The sequence below is a fragment of the Drosophila subpulchrella genome, chromosome 2L, assembly GCF_014743375.2.
Source record: "Drosophila subpulchrella strain 33 F10 #4 breed RU33 chromosome 2L, RU_Dsub_v1.1 Primary Assembly, whole genome shotgun sequence".
Lineage (NCBI taxonomy): Eukaryota > Metazoa > Arthropoda > Insecta > Diptera > Drosophilidae > Drosophila > Drosophila subpulchrella.
Genome location: NC_050610.1, coordinates 2996239 through 3015143, shown reverse-complemented (window position 1 = coordinate 3015143; position 18905 = coordinate 2996239). Strand labels below are relative to the sequence as shown.

The window sequence follows — 18905 nt, the reverse complement described above, 5'->3', positions numbered from 1 at the left end:
TTTTTAATTGGCCAACAAACTGCGGACAAGCGACATTTCATGCTTGTCAGCAGTACAACCAGTAATTAATCTCCCTTCGGTCGGAGGCCTCTCTTAGAAGATTCTCTCTTCAGAGAATCTCTTTTGTTGCAGCTTTCGAACGAGAATCTTTGGCCTGCTCGAACAGAATTCAGTATGCAGACAACTTTCTTTCGAATGCTTTTTCTTAAAAGCAACTCGAACTTGTTGCTGAGCCTCAGTTTGGAATCAGCACGCGACGCGTTCAGAACGAGAAAACGGATCGGAGTGTGGAGACGGTAATAAATTTGAGCAATAAAAAAAGAACTCTTCTTCGGAAAGGCAAAGACTAGAAGACTCTTCTTGTGGTCAAGGATGATCGAACCCTCGAGTGGCGGTGAAGTGCAAGCATAAACAAACAAACAGAACGAAATAATAGCAATCGGTGGAGTCATATTTTTGTTTTGTGCCTCTTAGAAACAGTGGATATAAGAAAACCTCACCCTAGACAGGTATGTGAATTGCGGGGAACTCCAGGAATGCATCGCTGGGCAAACACGGACACTTCCCAGTTGTGGTTCTTGGGGTCGTTGTTGCGGTTCTTTACCGCCTGCCTCCCTGCCACCTTTATCCACACTTTGGGCATGCTAAAATTTAATAAGTGTTTTCCTCAAACCATTTTTCCTGTCGCCTCTTTTTCACGCTTTTTACGTAGCTCTGTTCTTGTTGTTCAATTCTTTGATGCATTGCCAAGGGGAGTTGAAGTGGTGGCTAAAATATGCAGCTGGCAAGTCGGCTCTTCCTTCTTTGCCCACCAACTTGGCAAATTCTTGCGGCACATTTCATGTATCTATTTCGCTCCCTCTGCCAAAAGCTTTTTCCTAACGCGTCGTGTCGTGTTAACGGTATTGTTTACATTGTTAATAGAACCCACCGAGTTGGTGGCCAGATAAATAAATAATATACCCAGACAAAAACCTGCAGTCAGAGCCGAAAGTCCATGCTTCAGTGCACTCGTTCTTGCGGAGGCAGAGACAACAGCAAAATCACACACAAACGAAAGACTCAGGCAACGAACTGGCCAAAGGCAGTGATTCCTGTGTGTTAATCTTGGTGTAATGACTGCGGTAAAAGAACATCTACAATTTAATTCAGTTCTTGGAAGACAGTCGTACATAATAAGGCCGGGTTTTTATTTATCAAATATCTCTGGGTAGGGAGAGCTAAAACAATAAATTGATAACGCGTTCGTGAAATTATCAAAGCGTATAGAGCAACATGAAAATGCATATTTCTTAACACATTCGTAAAAATAAGGCAACGAACTTTCTGGAGTGTGTAATAACTGAGGAAAAATATATTTAAAAATTTTGTAATTGGGGAGGGAACTTGGGTGGCTAACGTTTTGAATGGTCATATAAATTTTACGCTTTTAGGCGGAATTGAAGTTTGTTTATCGAGAATCATAATTTTGTTGGACGGTAATGTATAATTTTTTTTTTTTAAATAAAGTTTAGGTGGTATATAGATAGTATTGTATAAGGAGAACTAACTTAAACAATATTCATTTTTGTGGAATGTGCAAAAAATGTTTGTATGTTGCCTTGATTGCTGTAATTTTTGAACCCTGTACCAAGTTCCTTTAAAAGTGGGGCAAAAAGTTAGTGTTATCATTATTCGATATTCCTAATACCTCATAAGTTTGTTATCTTATAAGCCCTGTTGTTCTTGTACTTGCAATAAAATTATACAAAAGGAACTTCCATTTTAATTGTACACTTTCCATTCAATTTCAAAATTCCCTGACTGAACCGCAAATAATTTTTTTAACCAGAGAATGTCAATCAAGTGATTCTAATGCCCTGGAAATCTATGCAAATTTAAATAAATATACCAACTTGCTCAGGCCAATTAAATCCATAGTCGGCGACAGAAGAAGAATCAGTTACTAAATTGCTTATTTATTAGTCAAAAGAGAGGAAAATATATGGAAACGGCATGCTAATGATGTAAACTAAGCATTTAACTGTTATAGTGCCAGCAGCAGCAAACAAACCAAAGAAAAAGTCGCATCAGTGTGCCGCGCACTGTGAGAAAAGGGGGTGAGCAGGGGAAGATGAGTCCAACGCAACAACGACAAAACTTAGGCGACTTCCTAAGACTAATCAAAGCCGTTACAATGGTCTCACAGCCGCAAAAAACGCAATCGGGGCTTTAAAACCGGGGAAACCAGAAGGGAAAGAGACCAAGAGTGTGGAGATTCAAGGGAGAGAATGTAGGTTGCATTGGCTATAATTACACTGCGGAAAAAGGAGGTGAAATTAAGAAAAACCAATATCAAAGCTACAATAAATTAAAAAGACTTGTAACTCGAAGAAACCTGCTTCTTAAATGATTTTCTTATCATATTTTCCCTTTTATAAAATACAAGAAAATATATTGAAAGTTAGGAATCGGAATATTAAGGAAAGAGTCCTAAAAAGACATTACTATCCATGTAGAAATTTTAACTAGTAAGTTATTAGGAAGAACAGAAAAATTATGAAAATTATGTCATGCAGAGCATTAAGTTAATAAAATTTGATATCTGTAATTTCGGTTTGATATGCAAATGAATGAAAATATATAAAAATAAAATTTATCACCCTACCAATTTTGTGGCTTTACCATTTAGTAATTGAGCACTTTGGGTAAGATTTTTATTTTCTGTGTAAAAATGTTTAGAGTAATCTGTTGCTCCTCAGTTGTTGCCTCTGATGCTGTTTTTTGTTTCTTTTGCTTAAGAAATTACCGTTTGATGTTGACAAAAAGCAAGAAGAAGAAGGGGAACTAGCTTAAGGTTCAGCTGGAAGTTTGAGTTTAGCTTCTGTGTGATTACAGTACCGCTCCTAATGATCATCATTAGATAGCCAAGGGTTTTTCTTTCAGCTGCTGCGCCGATTCTTCTGCCTCTTCTTGCCACTTCTCAGAGCTTGACGTGACGACATGCAATTGCAAACAGTATGAAGAAGAAGAAGCCGGTTATAAGAAGCGGTAGAACAACACCAATAATATTTGATAATGCAAAGCGGAAGCTATAAAACTCGAGTGTAAGACGACATTTTACGTTAGACAGTCATTAAAGTGAGCCCAAAGAGAATTTGCTAATTGCCCGCAATTGAAAATGTAAGGAGAAAAACACGGTAGATGAAGTAAATCTACAACGTCCGAAGACAGGAAGAAAGGAACATTAAGAAATGAAAAGTCTTTAAATCGAAATCGGAATACACTGCAGTTAAATAGTTCAGAGAAGGGGGATTACATGACCTGAATTCGAGAGCTCCACATTGCTTTTGTATACAAAACTAAGCTAGATCTTATTTACTTATTAAATAAGTCTTCAAGTCCCTTATAAAGATTGCCCATTTTAGTAACTTAAAAAAAAATTTTTTTTATGATATTGAAAACATTTTATGTTCTTATAATAACGAGAAGTTAAGATTTTCCCAACTCTAGTTTCATTATCATATTTTGTTAATCAAAAAATAATTAAGGATATGAGAGCAACCCCGATAGATCTAAGATCATTTAAGTCTTCATTATAACAAAGTTTATAGCGCAATAATATTTCTGTAGAAAAGTTCTTCAGCACATCAAATGAACTTCCTGGATGCCCTTTGGTCATCTCTCCACGCCTCACTGCATTTGGCGATTATCTTGCTGAGCGGGGTGTGCCACAAATCCGATTATCAGGGCCGGGAGCTAAGCCACGACCACCATCTCAAGGTCGAAAAAAGTATCTTGTATCTGGTATCTAAGCTCTCCTTTCAAGTGGAGCGCTTGAGCCCGGCCCACAGTAAGCGGAGCCACATTAGCAACATCTGATATGCCGAAAAGCACTGCAGCACTTAAGGAGAGCCCCCAGTCCCCCCGAGCAACAACAAAAGATGACCCGCACGTAATCTGATATTGAAAACGGTGAGGCAACCGGCTGAAAAACAGTGCACGTATAAATAAAGCAGCGAAAAAACCTAACCAACTGAGCCTGGCCATATGAGGAAGGTCTCTTTCTTTTGTGTCTCCACTATCCAAACAGCATCTATACAATACACAGAAAACAAATAGAATTATCTCGTCTTATACTTAAGGTTTTTATGTGCTCTTAAAAGAGGACGAAATGAGATATATGCAATTATAGGGTTTTGCAGGGTATTATGTGACTATAGTACTTTGACCCTTTAGGGTTCTATCGAAAAACAAATAAAAAGCTTTCCAATGCATTCTCTTCTTCTCTTTAATAAAATGTAAGCCCATAAGTTTTCGTAGCTCCTGTAGGCACATTTTCCGAAACGCATTCCCGGCTTACTTCCCGAAAGAGGTGGAATTTTAAAAGCCATTTATTCCCTGCTAATTAACTTCAGGCTCCTCACGACGACGTGCTGGAAGAACAGCTTCGAAGATAAAACATTTTATGGCTCTCTTAGGTGCTTTCCCCACCTGCAAAACGCCCTATCCCCGTCGAAAAAATCCAAACCCCAGGCCACTAAGCCACAGTCGGGCCTTGGGTTATTTATCAGAACTGTCGGCAGGCCATAAATTCCGACTTTTGTCACTACCATTTATGGCCTAAAGAGGTAACCAATAAAACATACAAATTCGGTTGGCGCAATGCGTTATATAAGCACTCCGTCTGCATCTGATCTAACGGTGCTTGGGTTCTGGGTTCTTTTGGGTTCTTTGGTTTCTTTGGGTTTCTTGCGTTCCTTGTTTACAAGACACCTTGACAAATGTGCCCGGAAAGAGGAAAACATTCGAGACGGAAAAACAACACAGGCCAGAAATTTGCATGGCAACTGAAATGGGTGGAGTGGGAACCAAACGGGCAGAAACAGCGATCACAACTCCAATGCAGTTTTATGGTGCATTGTCTTACAGCGCTAGAAAGCAGAATAAAAAAGAAAGGAATCACCAATTGTAACAAAAGTCAGAACAAGTTTGCCACAAACCCAGTGCGGTCGTTGGCTTTGGCCTAGAGATGAGCGTGTGAGTGAAATATGATCGTGTTCCGCTGCAGTTAAGGGGTTTTCTGAACTCCAGAAAACATTATTATCAGAATTTTTTAAAAACTTTTGGAAGATTCATTCATTTTGCTTATGATTTCGTTTTTAAAACACCTTTATGAGGTATTTTTTAGTACCATTAATATATGCTTCAAAATATTTTAAGGTAGCTAAGACATAAAGCTTGTATAAGATATTATAAACACAAAGATATAAAAACTCTCTCTAATAACACTTTTTACAGTACCTTTAAATATGTAGAAAGAATGCTCAAAAAACACATCCCTAGCACAATAAATTCGGAATTTGCCCCAGGAGTCGCAACAGTAAGTTGTGGGAAAAGTAATGCAAGGCAAAGGAGCACGTTCCGTCTGCTGCATGATTTATGCATTATAAATATAAAGTCTATATTAATCGCAGCCTGTCATGTTGACAATTTTATTACGCTGTTACCTTCTAATAGAACCAGAACAGGGCGACATCAATTTGCCAATAAGTAATCAAGGGTATTAAGAACTTTCAGTTCATTGTTTGGCGCTATTTCGGTGTGGGTTCGCTGATAGTTTCGGCTTTTGTGAAAGGTGCTAGCTGGACGACACAAAAACCTTTCCCAGTTGTGCACTTTTTTCTATCCATTTGCCACAATCGTGCAGTTTGTTCTAGTTTCATTAGAGCGAAGGAGATGTCGGGAGACGACGACCTGACTCTACTTTCACCCGATCCACGTTTAGTTATATATCTTTCTTGCAAGCTGAGGGCTTGGCCTGCATGTAACCGGTGCGGTCTTTACACTCCTAATTAACAAGTCAACTATTACTTCATTCAACTGACCGAAAGAAATTCAATTAAGTTTTATGACTAATGGTACGAGAGCGGTTGGTGAATGAGATATCCCATTGGGGTTCTAGGAAATAAAGAACAACGGTGGGCGTAAGGGTATGATTATTTTTGTGGAGGCTATAGGTTTTTAAATATTAAAAAATAAAATATATGTAATAATCATTTTTACTTTAAACGATAAATGGGCATTAAATATATGAGAAATACCAATAATCAATATATCAATAAAATATCTTTCTAATAGAATTTTGCAATAAACGCAAGTTAATGGTCGTTTGCAGCTTCCAGGAACCCTGAATTAACATGACATCTCCACCTCCGAAACATCCAGATTCTCTGAGGACATGTGCCCATCCGAAGGGGCTTCCTCCAAGAGCATTTGCTCTTCGTTCCACCCAGACGACGGCGACACCTCTTCCCATTTTATGCTCGTTTCTGCCTTTTCATTTAACAACTTCCGCTTGGCCGAGCAACTACAGCAGGGCGAGCGAATAAAAACACAGAGCTGCGATCTGTGCAATCGCTGATGATGAGGTGCATAAACGACGCCCATTTATTGAGCCCTCGCGGCTCTGGGCACTTCGGATGAGGAGCGGGGGCCGAAGGGCGAGGGGCTGCCTGTAGATCGTCGATCGCTGGCTGGAAAAGGCAGAGGCGGAGCAGGGGGATAGGAATAGGTGCTCGGGGGGCTAGGTCGTCGTTTGACGACCACTAAATGACGGGCATTTGTCTGCAGCCAGAGGGAGAGGTGGATAGGTACACCTGACCGAAAAAAAGTTTCTATCTTTGATCTCTTTTGGTTTCATTACTGAATCATTATAATAATTTTGGAATCATTATAAAAAAATTATTTTAGAAACAAAATTGAAACAAAACTTTAAATTTTAAGAACATTTTTAAAAATAGTTTTATTCCTACAATACCTGTTTATTCAAGTTTTGAGTGCAAATGGAAATGAAAAACCTACTTTCCCTTTTAGTTTCCTCTAATACTATTAATTACAATTTATTTCAAGTTATTTTTTAAGGTATGTAAAAAAACCTTTTATATTTTTTTCACATAAAAATTAAAAAAAAACGTTTATTGCATTTCCTATGGTATAGGTTATAGGTTCAATCTTTTCCCGCCATATATATTTATTGATTTCAGATATTAATAAAATTATCCTGTTTAAACTACTATATGTATTAAGTTAAAATAAAAAGAACTTTAAATTAAAAAAAAAATATTTTTTAATGTGTACTGCCAGGAGAAGTAGTCGCATCAATAGAGTTGGACATGAAAATTGTTCAAACTCCTCCGTTCTCGTTGCTTTTCTTGTACTTGTTGTGTGTTCGCAGCATATTTAATGAGCCACACATGTTGATGGCTCTGACAGTCTGTAAGTCAGGTTTTTGCTTACCTTTTTTTACCAGAGTAGTTTGGCATGTGCTTTATGCTGGAATCATTTCAATGGCTGAAGTATTGCCAAATTTATTTTCTGGCTGTGAAACTGAAGTTGAAGCGTGTTGGCATTTCTTCAATTATGATGACACAAATTTCACTCTATGATGAAGCCGCACACACGAGCTGATATGCAAATGTGGTTATTAAAAGCATTACAAATTGTTGAGAAAGGAAAGAGAAATACACTTGAATGCAAACAATTAAACCTATTAAAACTATAAATGTTCTTATCTATACAAATTTTTTGACAGTTAAGATGAAGATATTCCTAATTAGAACATTCTATTTTATCCCCACAGTATCTTTGGAGTTCCATTACCATAATACTCATAAAGAATAAGATCGGCGATCTCGCTTTTGCTGACTAGTGTAGTCATGCTCACGTTTCAATTCTCAATGATCGCTTATTGACTCGCACTGACTTCGATTTCTATTCGTGTTCCGTGTTCTAAGACGATTTGCAAAAGTGAAAATAGGCCCAGATCTGAATCTCGGGCACAGTATTTCTCTTTTCATCCGTACCTCACTTTCCGGAGCTCTGCATTGTTATTAGATTTTCTGCCTGGTCGAGATTTACATAATCCTAAGTGCTAGTTGTGCCCGCCACGATCGCTCGGTGAAAGTTGTTACAAATTATAAGTTTAGAATGCGCCCAAAAATATGCCCAGTAGTCACAAAACAAAGGCCAGATCCAAAGGAGATCCGAATGAAAACAACGCAAAATGTTGCACTCGACTTTGGTTTTGCTTTTCGCCTTTCACAAATCAACGTCCAAATATGGAGGGAGTGCTAGTGCTCCATCGCCTCCCGAAAAGCCAGATAAATAAATCTGTCAGTGGGGCGTTGCTACTGTGTCAAATGGTCCAACGGACGGGCCAACAAAGTATCTATCAGATGCGAATGCTCAATACCCAATTTTATTGTTGCCGAATCGATGTCACGGCTACAGTTCGACTTAGAGCTCTATTTTGGCAGAAGTGGAGAATTTATTGTCAGCCGAGTGGTATTGTGGCGAATCGGGACAGTCGAACTAGTTAATTGGGTTGATTTCTTTGAATGAACATGTGTGTCTTCAATTTTGCAAAAACAAATATGTTACATTCGGAGGAGAAACTTGACTTGGACTTAATAATTAATCTTATGTTGACTTTACACTATAAATAATTTTAATATTCATATATTTATTAGGGAAATATTTGAGTTTACTTTATACAATTTTATATTTGTACATTTGCAAGAATGTTTTCAATATCTAAATAATAAAAAACTGCACTTCTATACTTCAATATAGCTTATGGGCTATGATGCCCATGAATTTTCTTTGAAAATATGAGAAAATATTCTCTTAAAGTATTGATATTGATGATAATCATAATTATCCTAAAGTGAATGCCAAAACCTCTATGATTAACTTTTGATGGAGAAATTCTGAAATTCTAACATACCCCACATTGCTATGGATCATTTTTGTTTTCGAGATTTACAGTTCTCTGCCGAAATAATCTCCAACAACCTTTGTCAAATATTTCTATACAAACTCTTCCAACTAGGTTAATGAAACTGAAACCCTAAAAACTTTTAATTTCTTCGGAACCCCGGTAAACTGGGTTGATGAAAAGAGGCGAACTCTGCATTGTGATTAACTAATCGAGCAATCAGAGACTTTAAGTCTCAACACTTTCGCTTTGAACCCCGGGGGCAGTCAAATAAATTACTTGATTAATTTCGTGCAGTGTATGGTCGAGCCAAAATAAAGAAAGAGTATATAAATAAAGTTGTCTGGGCGTAATTGCTTGGCCCCATTATACGAGGTTCTTGTGTTGGACACCTGAGTGGCATTTGCTCCCACAGCCTCGCTTTCTTTTGGTTCGGTTCGGTTTTGTCTTTGCTCATGTAATTACTGTAATTTATTTATGAGGCGACCGGGCTTACACACGTTCTGGATATAGTGGAATACCCATAGAGATTCTTGATAATATCTGAGAGTGCGTGGTTCTCCAGCGGAAATTATGGAATTATGTTGGCCCGGCCCGGCCCCGATGTAAATCGCTTTTGGAAAATCTGTAATTAAGCTGGGGATTTTCACCAACTGCAATCTCGGGCCCTAGGCCAACCTCGGCGAAAGAGAGATTTCGCCTCGATCCATTTCACCGCAGTGGCAGCCAGCAATTCCAGTGTTCTAAGCCTCCATTTTCATGGCCAAGTACACGAGGCTGGCATGCAAATGAGCCACAAGTGGCTCTCAATTAAAAGCAGAGTCAACCACAACAAAATAAAAGTCAACTGCTGCTGATTTATTGTGTGAAACTGAAATTCTTTTCGGTGTCTGCCGTTCGGCTTTATTCTGTGACTTCTGCTTTTTCGTGCCTTGTGAAAGTTTCTCCAGCATAGATCTCCTGTGGCCCGACATTCAGATAATGACTTGATTAAAAGTTGTCATGAGAACCAACTGCGACTAAATTGTGCAAGGCCAACGCGGACCCACCAATCCAGTATGCAAAGAGAGCTCCAATTAAGCGAAGAAGATCGGCGCTTTCGAGCTGGAGTTCCTGCAGCGATCAGTCGGGGTATTGCCACTGAGTAGGATTTTCCGGCTATATAATACATATTAAAAGAAAACGTGGGTTACTTTAGGTTTTTGAATCCATAAAATGCAAATGTTTTATAACTTCAATCGGGCAATTTTGCAGAAATATAGTTATTCAGCAAGGGAGAATACCTCATAAACGTTTGTTTTTAGGCATATAGAACTTATTAGATTCATACCTATTGATATATTAAAAAGTATGTTTTAAACTCAAAATATTATACGTTTTCTATGTTAAGAACATACTTTATGGGTACCTATTTACTAGTTAGAAGTATTTCATTGATATAAATTATAAAAACAGCTAGTAAAGTGGGAAGTGTTTATATATTTTAGTTTTATGACATGCTTTTGGCCTAAAGTAACGATGAGAAAAATGATCATACCATTACTTTAAAATTTAATATGTTTTTTTTTATTTCCAACTACTCATCAATATTTCTAAGTTTTTTTTATATTGAATAATCCTACAATATATAATATTTCAGAGTTCTATTCCCTCTTGCTTACCTGATTTTTTGGCAGAGTATCCCATCTTTCCCTATCCCAAAGAACCAGAAACTCTCCCCTGTTCTTTCCAGACTTTTCGTTTGCATTTGCATGCCAGTGAGTTTTCGCTGCTAATCACGTTCTTAATGAAAGTGGCTGCAGTGGCCAGTTCGGAGTGGTCCGTGGACAACATTGTTGTATGTTGTTAGTTGCAAGTTGTATGTTGTTAGTTGGCTCTTGGCCGTTGGCTGTTATATACCCGTTGGACTGACTGGGGATGGTTCTTGGCCAACTTGGGGGCCAGAAGTCTGGCGGTCCGGTGGATCTTTCGCTGGCAATGACCGCCATTCGCCTGGCTTTATTTGATTTTCATGTTTGTTTGGCTGTTTTCCAGTTGTTGCGTTTGCATGCAACTCGCGTCTGGCTGGATTTCGAGGAGTGCGAAGTGAATACTTGCGCCAGAACTTTTCTTCTTCAGAGACGACCAGTTCTTGGAGCCCCTCTCATTTGAGTTATATTATTTATGACTTCGGCTTGGTGTCGCTGAGGCTCTGTTGCCTCCTCTATTTGTGTATTTACTGATGGATTCTGGCAGCATTTGCGTTTGGCCCATTTCCGTGTGAGAATTTATGCCAAGCACTCGAAGTGCAGTGGATAAACAAAGCGATAAAGTTGTGTGAAATTATTGGGGGAATTAAGAGGGAAATGCTGAAAGATCTGTTTCGTGTTCAGGTATTTTTTGACCGCAGCTTAAGGGGATTAAAATAGAATAGAAAGTTTGGGGTATTTAAACAATTTCCAGTTCAGTATATAATCCCTTGATTAAAGCAAATACTTAACATATATTGAGATTTTCTATTAAGCTCTATTAATTAGAGTCTTAAATGTCGGGATAATTTTGAAAGGTGGCTTACCTCAATTTGTTTTGATACGTATATATTAGATATAAATGCAAACCTTAACATTAATTCGGGAAACATTCCGCTTATAACATAAATATTATTATCTCTTATAGTATAAAAATTCTTCCCATTTCTTTAATGTAGACTAGACTACACTTAGCTTTTACCTGAGCGTCCTAACCATATCATCTTACTCAATCGTCACAATCTCTCGCGTATTTTGAAGTAGGTACGCATGTCAATTTAGCTCTCTAAAAGAGTTTATTCAAATGAAGTTGTTTGCCCCGGCAACCTGTTGCATAGTTCCGCCAACATTATTCAACATCGTTCCACTAATGACCAGCACTTACCCCCATCTCCGTCTTTCTCCGTATCTTTGCAGCTGTGAAGCGAACAAATTTTCCTCTTTTTTTCCGCCGCCGCGCATGTACATCTATATGGTTCATTAAAAGTGTGGCAGAACTTTGGCACTGGCGACGAGTAACGAGCGACGACTTCGACGACGACGACGACCTGTGGCAATGCCCCGGCGAATGGTGCGGGCAATTTCCAGCTCGGTTTAATTTGGTCTAAGTCTAAGCCAAATGGGCATGCGCACCGTTGGCCGCTGTCATTCGAAAGTTGCCTCTGCGTGACACACATTCGAGCATTAGAGTTGGACTCTTCTCCACACCGGCAGACAAGTTGGAGCGCTGCCCTGCCGCATCTGGGAGATACAGATACACCAAAGGGGGACTGGCAGCCAGGGGATTATTCTGCTCTGGCCTGGGCCCAAGTCCAAAGTCGGCTCTGTTGCATTATTCATGCTCTTCGGCGGCAAGCACATCGCCATCGACCACATCCCCATCCACATCCACGTCCACGCAACGGGAACGGCATCCACGAACGAAGATGACGCTGCGCTTAGTCAGCATATTATCGGCGGCACTACTTCTCCTTTGGCCCGCACAGCTGGATGCATTTATCACACCGAATACAGGTGAGTACGGGCCTAGCGGATAATGTCTGTGAAATGTGTGGCATTGGGTGAGAAGCAGACTCTACGATCTATAGCCGATCCGCGGAAAACTAGACGATCAAGTGGATAATTTCGAATCGAATACTTTGGGTTTGTTGATGATTTGATGTTCATTAAGGGTTCTCTTCCGAGTTGAAAATGTTCTTAAAAATAGAACGACATTTTAGAAGTTTAAAAAGTTTTTATTTTGCTCGAATCAAGTTGAATTGTATTTGCACTGTATATCTCAACAAATAAACCATAATTCCAGTCAGTAGTGTATACTTACCAAAAGTAGACACCAAAAAGTACTTACAGGGTTTTTAAAATCGAATGTTCTCAATTCAAGAACAACGTCCTCGAATATTTTTCTCTGTGTAGACAAATTAAAGGGGGTCTTAAATTATTCGAGAAAATTATTTTTAAAGTTTCTAAATACAAATGCCAAGTTTAGCTACATCCTTAAAAAGTATCAACATTTTTGTAGTTTTAAATCTGTAGGTTCAATATTTAAAAGGTCAATTATTTCTTCTTATTATTGTTTGGCTGTGCAAAAATCGTATTACATACATTTTTTAATTCTTCTTATTTGTATATCTGTGGTTATATCGTTAATGTTATATTTGAACAAATTTGATGTAGTTGAAGAAGTAGGAATCAAGGAAACTCAATAATATTTATGCAGATAAGTTAAAGTCATTGGAAAATGTCCATTTCAATTCAAATTTATGTATTGACTTTAGATGTAAAATAAATATCAACAGCAAACTGATATCTATACATCAAATGGCTATATCAAACTTTATAATAAAGCCCTTTTCAGTGACACTTTAAGCTCTATACACAAAAAAAACAGGGTTGAGCAAACTACAAATCTTACGCCCACTTGACCACAAGGACTTGATTCGCTCTTGTTCCTGCATACCAATTATTATTTCAATCAAGCGGTATGTGGTTACAGCAATTCCATCTGAATCTGTAAGGATATCCTTTCAGAGCACTGTTTACGAGTCCCAGCAGATGAAACCCGAGGGCAGGGTGGCCAACATGCCGGCATCTGGCCTGTGATGGGGGCAACTGGTGAAAAGTTCATCAGAATCGCAGTATCAGCCAGAAAAGCGACAAGCTAGAGAACAAAAGTGCTAAAATCCCACAAACTTGCTTCAGGCAGATGGGATTGCAATAAAGGGATTGCAATTCGACTACAGGTCATCTGTCAAAATGATGCAATCCGAAGCCGTTTGTCACTTTTATTTAAAGACTTGATTTAAGTATAGTATTAAGCCATTACATTCTGTTTAAGGACTGGAAAGGTTGCTTTGATTTCATTGCACAAAGTAGAGTATCTAAAGGAGGGAAATTATGATATAATTAAGGAAATTAAATGACGAATAATATCTTTCGTACCACATAAATACATTTTGTTAGGTAACTATCTGTGGTGACTGTTGATATTAAAAAAAACAGTAATAGTAAAAATACATCTATTACTATAAAGCATTTTTATATCATTGTTCCCGTAGGGTGTCACCACAATGGCACGTGGTTCGCGGACAAATCGGTGGTGCCCAGCATGGAGAAGTGCCTGAGTTGTCAGTGTAACCGAAAGACGCTGGTGTGTCGGCTGAAGGTCTGTCCCGAAATGCCCATGCCACCGCCACGAGGTTGTGTGGTGGTCCAGAAGAAGAGCTCCTGCTGCCCCTATCTTTCCTGCGCCAGATTGGATGCGTTCTACAAGATACCCACCAAGCGACGCATCATCGCATATCTGGATCACTATGAGAGGGAGTCCATCGATCGGGTGGTCAACGATAATATGCTCCAAAGACGATCAGATGATTCCGACACGGATCTGTTCGGTAAGTAAATGATATACTTGTTATGACCAATGGATCTTAAAATCTATTATTATTTACAGTTTGTGTGAAAAATGGAACAGTCTATAAGTCCGGGTCTGCAATGTCATCTTCGAATTTGTGCAGCTACTGCTATTGTATAGGTGAGAATACATAGTCTTGGTATCCAGAAGGGATTTGTTAATAATTTGATTTCCTTTTTTCATAACAGGTGGCACCGAGAAGTGTGTGAAGCCGAAGTGCATGCTGCCCGTGGACGGGTGCAAGCCCATTTTCGTGGACTCCACTTGCTGTCCCGTGCGATATGACTGCAGCAGCAAGACCTCGGGGAAGTCCTCGCAGGAGGTGCGCTACAGGAAGACCTCGAACAAGCACTTTCAGCGCATGTCACAGCGCCTGCAGCGCAATCGAGGCTGCACTGTGGGTGCCCAGTTCTACGCAGAGGGTCAGAAGATGCGGTCGGATGCGGACAAGCCCTGCGACATATGCTTCTGCATCCGGGGAACAAGGCGGTGTGCCCCCAAAAAGTGCTCCCCGGCTCTGAAGAACTGTATTCCGGTGGTGCCGAAGGGCCAGTGCTGCCCATCGAGTTACGACTGCGGCAGTCAGCGGGACTATCGCAGGTCGCACAACTCCAGGCAGTTTAATCTTTACAATATGCTCTTTGGCAAGGAGGAACCGGAGCCACAGGGATCAGCTTTGATACCCCAAAATTCCATGGCCGAGAGATATCCGCACGATCGTCATCCCACGAGAGCTGCTGCGGGCAATCCCCTGGAGGTCAGCAGTGAGAAGAGCATTATGGATACCCTTCGCGAGGGTCTTGAGTTCATCGATGGTAATAACAACAAAATGCTGGCCAACAATTTGGATCTTGTGGTTATTGGAACCACCCAAGCACCACCCTTGATGAGAACAGAGTCCAGTGAGGAGGTGAGCAGCACTACGGCCCTGAGCTTTTTCGATCTGCTCTTGGGTCCTAGTACTGAGACCACAAGGCACGAAGAAGTTAGCCAGCCAGAGTCAACTACGGCTAAGAACACACTCTCCTGGATGGATATCCTGCTGGGACCTGATGAGGAGGAACTGAACCCCAAAACGGAAGCGTATTCGGAGACGAGTACCCCACTGAATCAAGCCGCAGAATTCAGACCATCAACAAAAGGCATAAAGCGCATTGCAGAGGACTTTGATGAGCAGTTGGACAGCGGAGAAATGGCAGCAGGTGAACTGCCGGCGGAGGCTCAACAAATTGGTCTGGCGAATGCGGGAATTTGGCCAACACCAGCCACGGAGGTTATGCCGCCTCCAAAGGAGGAACCTAGTCTATTTAACGCCTTGATGGATGGTTTGTCTGGTATACTCGAAGAACCCCTCAACCAGACCTCTACGACTACAACCACAACCACTGAGAGACCAACGACTCACGCTCCACCAATGTTTAGACCCCTGCCGAGTGGCAAGCCCCTTCACACCCGAATCAACTCGAAACTGGCCAATCTCACGGTGACACCGCCCATGCTGGTGGTGACCAGCAAATATGGTCAGCCGGTGACCCACAGAACGGCAGATAAGAGGGTCAATGGGTCAACCACTAGGCCGACAATAGTCAAAGCCACTGAAAAACCAAGTGCTAGCACAACCCAGCGAACAAAAATAGATACTACCATCAAAACCACAGTGAAGCCAAGCACTACGGTCAAACCCAAGCTAAAGACTACAAGAAAAACTACAACCACACCGAAAACTACAACACCGAAGCCAACTACTCCAAAACCTGCAACAACAAAGTCCACCACTCCAAAACCCTCAACTCCAAAACCCACCACTCCGAAACACACCACACAGAAGCCCACCACTCCGATACCATCTTCTCCGAAACCCACGACCACTACCACAACAACAACAACCACTATACGAACCACCAGCAAACCGAAATTTAAGCCAAAACCCAAACCTTATGTAACTAGCACTCCGAAACCTCTGGTGATCAAAACAAACCCAAGTATTTTGGAAGCCGAACCACTGGACACCAATGGTGAACCCACATTGCCACCCAGTCTGCCGAACTTAAAAATAATACCTTTCCTCCCAACCGATGCTGTGGACACGGTTCCCAAGGAGAAGTATCCGCCAAACTTCTATCAGCAGAGTGTGGCCTCCGATAAAATGGATGTGGTTGGGTATGACACCATTGATGATTCGGTGGCTCTATTTTCCCAGTCCCAGCCCGATCAGGCTGCCTACAAGTACAAGTTTAATGTGGAAGTTCCAGCCGTGGAATCCGCGGCAGAACCTGTGGTTCATGTGGGTGGGAAATATGAGGGCAGTGCGGCTTACGTTAACTTCGATTTCGATAGTCCGGTGGTGCCGCCCCCTCACAATGGGTTCTCACCTCCCACCGAAACGGAGGGGGGATTTATGCCCAAGGAACCACTGGTTATCGATGGGGAGGTTCTCCAGGAGCATGTCACCTCGAGCGGAATCAATGGGCCAGCTGATAACTTCCATGTTACCCAGCATATTATCGATATCACAACATCGGGGTCACAGGCAAATGATACCGCGCCGATAGGTGAGTTTGGGATGATTTTAAGAACTGTTACTTAGGTTACCACTCTCTGTATAGCACCTAATTCATTAGTGTTCTGTTCTTGATTAGTTGTGTATAAGCATAAATACAGCTATCTCTCCCTAGTTTCTTCAGCTTAGTAGAACATTCTATTGAATCTAAATTGTGCACTTAATTGAATGATGGTACTTATTAGTTCTAGGAACTTTAAACCCAAGTGTTGACAAAGATATAGTAGTTCTTACATGATCCTTTTCTATAATTTGTTGCCTTATGAAAATACTAATATAAAACAGATTAGTACAACCACTCGAATTTCAAACCCGTTTTCGTTCTAATTTTGCCAAGGACATAAGTGTAATACCTCTGGCAATCAATGGATTAAAAGAGCTGTCTGAATCAGATTAAACTGAAGTGTTTCCTTGTTTTTGCCTCTTTCAGAAATCACCACACCCGATCCTTTCAAGGATGTCATACACACTGAGCCGCCGCCCAATCTCGATGAATTAATCGTTGACAAGAAGCCCATTGAAGGGCATGTCGAGACCGTCACTTTCAGTGTCAGCAATTCAACAGCCTCATCTAAATCCTCAACCACCACCAGCAGCAGCAGCACAACAACAACAACAACGACGACAACCAAACCAACAACAACGGAAAAGGAAACCCCCTTGATAGATAAATATGAAATCAATAAATTAGATAAGCTCTTGGATGAGCTGCTCGGTATGGAGTTGTCCAAGGAAGAGGTAGTGAGCAGCACAGTGCCAGCATTTAAGCAACTGCCAACGGAAAAATCCGTAGCAACAGCAACAGCAACAGCAGCAACAACAGCAACACCGGCAGCAGCAACAAGCACACCAGCAACAACAGCCACAAGTCGGCCAACAGCGACGACACGTGCTCCGGCCAAAAAGGGAAATAGCAAAACGAAAAACAAACAGACCAACGGCAATAGACGCAAAGTCCAGAATGCCACGCGACGCCAAAGCACAGCAGCAACCACTAGAGCCCCACCAGCAACATCGTCGGCATCATCTGCGTCAACAACCACGGGGCAGCCCACAACAACGAAGAGCACTCTGCATCCATTTTTAAACTCCCCGTTCGACAAATTACCCTTCATGGATACCAGCTATGAGGTAAGACCGCACCGATTGCAACCGCAGCAGCAGCAGGCGTTGCAGGCGCCGCAGCAACAGCAGCAACATGAGCAGCCACCGCAGCAATTCCACCATTACCAACATGCAACACGACCTCCGACAACCGTTCCCCCGGCAACATCCCCGGAGGATGTGCCTCAGGATTTGGGATCTGGTTCGGTTTCGGGGGAGAGGAACGTAGGTGGAGGAGCAGGAGGATTGCCGGGTGGCGATGATCCACTCGGTCAGCTGAAACTGGCTGGCTGCAACATTTACGGACGCATGTACCGGGTGGGTCGGATTATCGTGGAATTATCCAGCCAGTGCCTGGAATGCAAATGCACCGAGGTGGGCGTCAAGTGCGGCCCATTAGACTGTTAATTTAGATATCCCCCAAGATCGAAATCCCCCCGGGAGTGTAAAGAGGTTAAGTGTCAGTTCGTAGCAATAGTTTGTAGTTCGTATGTTAATCCCTAGCTGTAACTAACTAAATGGTAGAGTAGGCCTTCTCTAGACCCTAAGTTGTATTATAGAAAAAGTAATCCCTTTGAGAACAATATTTATCTTTAGCAAGGCATTTATAAAATCCATAAACTAAGATTATTATAAGAAGACATATACATTAAATGGCTATAATAAAATACATAAAAACTGGCTTTAATTATGTTTTGGATAGGGGTTTAATTAAGATAATTATGATAAAACCCACAATGGTCTGAAAAAAGAGTTATAAAACTCGTAAGGAACCTAACTTCAGTTTGATATTCCTGTGCCCTGAAATATGAAAGTCTAACAAGAATAAAATTGTTGAAATGTTTATAAATATTTATCGAGTTTCAGCCTTGTTTCATACTAATTGTCATATAACTAATTGCCAATCACAATGTTTGGGGTTGACAGTCCACAAATTGTTTTCGTTTTAATTGCACATCGAAATTTGCTACAGAATATTTATGAAATCCCTGCCTTTAAATTCCACATTTATGTCTCTAAAAACATTAATTAGCCAAAACCACTTGACGAGTAATCAATTAATTC

At 40.8% G+C, this 18905-nt stretch overlaps 1 protein-coding gene across 1 annotated transcript; it reads left to right on the top strand.

Moving 5' to 3' along the window:
• The first annotated feature begins 253 nt into the window (after positions 1 to 253).
• Positions 254 to 18540, top strand: LOC119548471 (mucin-5AC). The gene is made up of 6 exons (XM_037855739.1): positions 254 to 509; positions 11683 to 12279; positions 13821 to 14156; positions 14216 to 14296; positions 14365 to 16728; positions 17167 to 18540. The coding sequence occupies exons 2-6, from the start codon at positions 12192 to 12194 to the stop codon at positions 18246 to 18248; spliced, it is 3951 nt and encodes a 1316-aa protein (XP_037711667.1). The 5' UTR covers positions 254 to 509; positions 11683 to 12191; the 3' UTR covers positions 18249 to 18540.
• Positions 18541 to 18905: the final 365 nt, after the last annotated feature.